The sequence below is a fragment of the Chaetura pelagica genome, unplaced genomic scaffold (assembly GCF_000747805.2).
Source record: "Chaetura pelagica isolate M959 unplaced genomic scaffold, ChaPel_1.0 scaffold273, whole genome shotgun sequence".
Lineage (NCBI taxonomy): Eukaryota > Metazoa > Chordata > Aves > Apodiformes > Apodidae > Chaetura > Chaetura pelagica.
The window spans coordinates 586,397-591,731 of record NW_009952828.1 but is presented as its reverse complement, the minus strand read 5'-3'; the positions used below and the strand labels follow the sequence as shown (position 1 = coordinate 591,731).

The 5,335-nt window shown below is 46.3% G+C and overlaps 1 protein-coding gene across 1 annotated transcript in view; it reads left to right on the top strand.

The window, feature by feature from the left end:
- HIVEP3 (human immunodeficiency virus type I enhancer binding protein 3) overlaps positions 1 to 5,335 on the top strand; it is a 67,450-nt gene that overhangs the window by 37,695 nt on the left and 24,420 nt on the right. The window contains exon 3 of the mRNA XM_009995148.1: positions 2,806 to 2,981. Coding sequence (XP_009993450.1) covers positions 2,806 to 2,981 — 176 coding nt within the window. The remainder of the gene's footprint in view (positions 1 to 2,805; positions 2,982 to 5,335) is intronic.

Sequence of the window (5,335 nt, the reverse complement as noted above, 5' to 3'; positions counted from 1 at the left end):
GGAAAGAGCAGAGTCAAAGTTTTCTCCAGGTTCATGGTTTCCCACTGTTGGGTTTCTTGTGGGTCCTGAAAGTGGTGGCCTGTTTTGGAGCATCAAGTCTCTGCATCTGGCACTGCCTACATGAGCACTGGTGCTGCCGTGGCTCTGCCAGCTCCTCTGGCCCTGCAAAGGGCTTTTAGTGGTTGCACAAAATTAAACAAATGTGCATTTCCCAGCAGGACACAGCAAATAACCTTTGAAAAATACATCAGATAACTGAACTGGTATCTTCTGGGTGTGTCTGTTTGGAAGCACTATTTCCAAAATGAGTCTCTGATCTGATAATGGCAGTGGACCTCCTGGATTTCAGATCATCTCGGTGTTAGATGTGACACTGTAGCAAGTGTGAGTTGCTAACTACAGGTTTATGAATTCCACAATGCTCTGGAAGAGAAGCCTGGGTCTGCTGACAGAAACTCCAGCTGTGGATACTAGAGGGATCTGGTTACAGCAAACATTAGGAGCAGGGAGATCCCTGGTCCAGGGTGACCCTGCATGTCAAGTGAGCTGTCATGGATTTGTCTTTCTGATGCAAATTGCATGAGGCTATTAGATCCACAGAGAAACCAGCTCCATACAGAACTAATTATCTTCATGAACACATGAGGGTTTTTAATGTTGAGAGATGGCATCTGCAGCAGCCTTCCCTACCTTATCTATCACCCCCCTTGCTTGCTTCCTTTTGTTTGGGGAGGTGTTTCTTTAGGTTATCTTCCTTCTTCTGTTTCTCTGACACAGAGTCTCAGGGAGCTGTAGAAAAATATCTGTGTTGAAGGATGGCTCAGCCTCACAGAGTGTCAGATAACCTGCAATGTCTAATTTCAGACTAAATCACCTGTCCTTTTTTGTCCAGGGAAAGCCAGCCCTGCCAGCTTTAATGGGGCTGATGGGAGGGACTGTTGGACACAAAGAACTTGCTCAGAGATTTCCATGTGAGAGTGTGAACAAGGGTACTGCAAGTACAAGGCTGATAAAGGAGCAATTTCATCTTTTAAATGGCAAGGTGATTACCAGCATAAGGACAGAAAGAAAGGAGGGGCAGAAGGAAGCCTCAAATACAAATTTGAACAGAAGAAGAACAATCAGGATTCCTGAGTTCTTTTTGCTCCTCTTGTTTTACCATGAAGTCAGTGACTGACTGAAGGAGGGACATTGGCCATCCCTTACAGTTAATGATGTGTACCCTGGTATCTGTGTGGTTAAATGGAGATACCTGGACATCCTGGGGTGGAGGATGGCAGTGAGTGAGTGCTCTTCAGCCACCAGCTCCATCCCTGCTGGCCAGATAATGAGAACCTATGATTAAGAGCTTTTGGGTGGGTTTGTTGTGTTTTGAGTTTGGTATTTTGGGGGGAGAGGGAGTTTGGGTGGCTTTGCTGTGGCTTCAATTACAGGAGATAACATATGTGGGAGTTTCTGATGTCCACTCCTGAGGGCAAGAGAGATGTGTTTTCTTGGATTCATCCTGTGCAGACCATGCCCTTATCATCCTGTCAGTTTAGGGCTGGATTCATGGCCTTTGTATTTTTTCCTCAGTTTTAAATGATTATTTTTTTTTCTCCATACATACTTTTCTTTTAGACATTACTATATTTTCAGCTATTTAATACTCAGATCCCTAATGCTGCTGTTTCTATTCAGGTTCCCTTAACTGCTTTGGAATAGAGTTCATTGGGTAGATGCTAAAGGTGACTGGTAGTGGTGTGTGTCTTCAGATCCCATATTAGGGTTCTGGAGAAGGTCTGACTTTCAAAAGTGGATCTTTGGAGATTACTGAAGACCAGGCATAATTCATACTGGGTAGGAAAAAGTAAGTTGCAAAAAGTTTCACACTTTAAAAATTTGGCCTCTTAAAAACGTGGGGGGACCAATTCTGTGTTACTTTATTTTTCTTCTGCTTGCAAGTACAGGACATTACAGACTCCGTTTGCTAAACAGCAGGAGGCAAAATTATTTGCCCCACTCTCCCAAATATTTTTCAAACCCACATCATGTAGCATTCCCTGTGCACTAATGCCTGGACAGAAAATAAATGAATATATAATGTGAAGGAAGGATGACCAACTTCAGTCTCTTGGGTAGCCTAAGTCATGATATCATGCCAAAGAGAAAAGAACCTGGAGTCTATGGTGTTTATTTTTAGGGTTAGTACATATATTTTTAAAATTTGGTGTTTTCTTCTCTCTGTGTCCATTCTGGGTGTCTCATTCTGTACAGGGCCCACAACTTGCAGTGTGGCATCAGAGCCTTCTCAGGTGGCTTTTGCTGTTGTCCCAGAGGGTGACAAAGGTTGTATCATGAGACTTTTACTGAGGATGTATTTTCTCAGTGCTTTGCATAGTGACAGATTGTGCATATTTTAAAACACAGCATAAGCTGAGGGAGAGATGATTCAGGCAGCCAGGCTGGACTGAGAAATATCTTAGACTATTGTGAGTGTCTCAGTTTGTGTTTGAGGGTGGGGAAAATCAAGATATTTGGGTGACCCTGTGACTTGATCTCAGGTTTTGAGCTATTTGTCTGTACCAAAAAAAAAGCAGCTATAGGATAAAAGAACATATTCCAGAAGTGGAAGTAGGCATTTGGGGAAAACCTTTTCAAGATATTTTGAATTGAGCCTGATTACCCAGGGCTACCAAATGGTAAATGAGACCAGTGGTGTCCATAACGTGCTGAATGAATCCAGGAAAGTTGTGACTATTTTGAGGTGGGAATCTTCTTTTTTTTTTTTTTTTTTTTTTTTATCATGACACCTGTTGCTCATAGGTACAAATCAAACGAAGAGTATGTGTATGTGCGAGGCCGTGGAAGAGGGAAGTATGTATGTGAGGAGTGTGGAATTCGCTGCAAGAAACCCAGCATGCTGAAGAAGCACATTCGCACGCACACAGACGTCAGGCCGTACGTCTGCAAGTACTGTAACTTTGCTTTTAAAACCAAAGGTAAGAGACAGTCAGCTCCTGCCTCCTCTCCTGAGTATATTCATAGAATCATAGAGCCATTCAGGTTGGAAAAGCCCCTTGGGATCACCCAGTCCAACCACCATCCCTGCTCTACAAAGTTCTCCCCTAAACCATCTCCACCAACACCACATCCAAACCACCTTCAACACACCCAGGGATGGTGACTCCACCACCTCCCTGGGCAGCCTGTCCCAGGGTCTGACCACTCTTGCTGTGAATTTTTTTTCCCTAATGTCCAGTCTAACCCTGCCCTGTTGCAGCTCAAAGCCCTTCCCTCTTGTTCTATCTCTAATGACCTGTGAGAAGAGACCAGCACCAACCTCTGCAATGACCCTTCAGGTGGTTGCAGAGACTGATGAGCTCTCCCCTCAGCCTTCTCTTCCAGTATTGACTTATAAGACTTCTTGGGGTCACAGGGAGAGGAAAGGCCTTCCTGAGGTCTGGAAAACCCCAGAAGTCAGAGGGAAGGGGGATGAGGAGCCCTTAACTCTGCTGCAGTTTGCGGGGCAGAGCGCTTGGCCGCGCGTGCCAGGCGGCAGCAGAGCATCTGTGCCATCCTCTTTGTGCTTCTTGAAAGGAGTGATCCTGAAATACAGCTTCACCAGCAGGGATTGCTGAACAAAACCAGCCCAGAATGAGAGCAGGGGCTCCTGGGTACAGGCAAACATCCCTGACTAAGCACCTGGAGAGTCTTGGGGTGATGTGATGCGGGTGCTCACACTGCACCTTTTCATCCTTTGCAGTCCATGTTGCTTCAGCATTTTCTGTATCACATCAATAGACTTTTTCTCTAAAGACCTCCATTCCAGGACATCTGGCCATTAACAATCCACAACCTCACTGCCACCTGCTGTTCTCATCCCTGCTCTACAAAGTTCTCCCCTAAACCATCTCCACCAACACCACATCCAAACCACCTTCAACACACCCAGGGATGGTGACTCCACCACCTCCCTGGGCAGCCTGTCCCAGGGTCTGACCACTCTTGCTGTGAATTTTTTTTTCCTAATGTCCAGTCTGACCCTGCCCTGGTGCAGCTTGAGGCCCTTCCCTCTTGTTCTGTCACTAATGACCTGTGAGAAGAGACCAGCACCAACCTCTGCAATGACCCTTCAGGTGGTTGCAGAGACTGATGAGCTCTCCCCTCAGCCTTCTCTTCCAGTATTGACTTATAAGACTTCTTGGGGTCACAGGGAGAGGAAAGGCCTTCCTGAGGTCTGGAAAACCCCAGAAGTCAGAGGGAAGGGGGATGAGGAGCCCTTAACTCTGCTGCAGTTTGCGGGGCAGAGCGCTTGGCCGCGCGTGCCAGGCGGCAGCAGAGCATCTGTGCCATCCTCTTTGTGCTTCTTGAAAGGAGTGATCCTGAAATACAGCTTCACCAGCAGGGATTGCTGAACAAAACCAGCCCAGAATGAGAGCAGGGGCTCCTGGGTACAGGCAAACATCCCTGACTAAGCACCTGGAGAGTCTTGGGGTGATGTGATGCGGGTGCTCACGCTGCACCTTTTCATCCTTTGCAGTCCATGTTGCTTCAGCATTTTCTGTATCACATCAATAGACTTTTTCTCTAAAGACCTCCATTCCAGGACATCTGGCCATTAACAATCCACAACCTCACTGCCACCTGCTGTTCTTTGCAAGTGACTTTCATCACTGCCTCCGTGGACTCTATCAGGAACATGCAAAGAAAAAAAAAAGTCACTTCCAAGAGACTGTGGGTAAAGTTTTTCAAAGTGCCAGAGGTGCCCAAGTCCCTTTAACCTCTCACAAGAATCTGGCTCTGTAGGTTTGACAGCTCTTTCCTCTATCTTTGGTTGCAGTGAGTCTTGCAATAAAGATGTTGAGTTTAGTTGCTTGGTTATAGTTTGACATAAATATGAAACACCTGCTGTCTGTAGCTCCATCATTGCAAACCTCAGAAGATGACAGAGTTGGGAGAGTTAATAACTACAGAAGCATGTCAACCCCCAAAAAACATTGCAAGAAAGTGGTTCAGCAAGGGTGTAGGGAGGAGGCAGTGGGTGCTGAGTGGACTGCAGCACCTCTGCTCACCCAGAAGTGCCAACGTGGGGCACGTTGTCTCTGGGCCTTGGTGCTCAAGGACGGCGAGACTGGGTGATGATTCAGGGTGGGCAGTGCCTGGGGCTTGATGGCTTTGTTGGTGATTTCTGGGTAATAACATGTTGGTAATCACTAAGCATATGGGGGCATGAGTAAGTGATGCTGGATTTGAGGCCAAATTCCTGCCAGACACACGGAATAGATCAAAGTGACAGTTCTTTCTGTCCCTCCCATCCTGAAGCTATTTCTGATTATTTTTCTTTCTCTTTCCC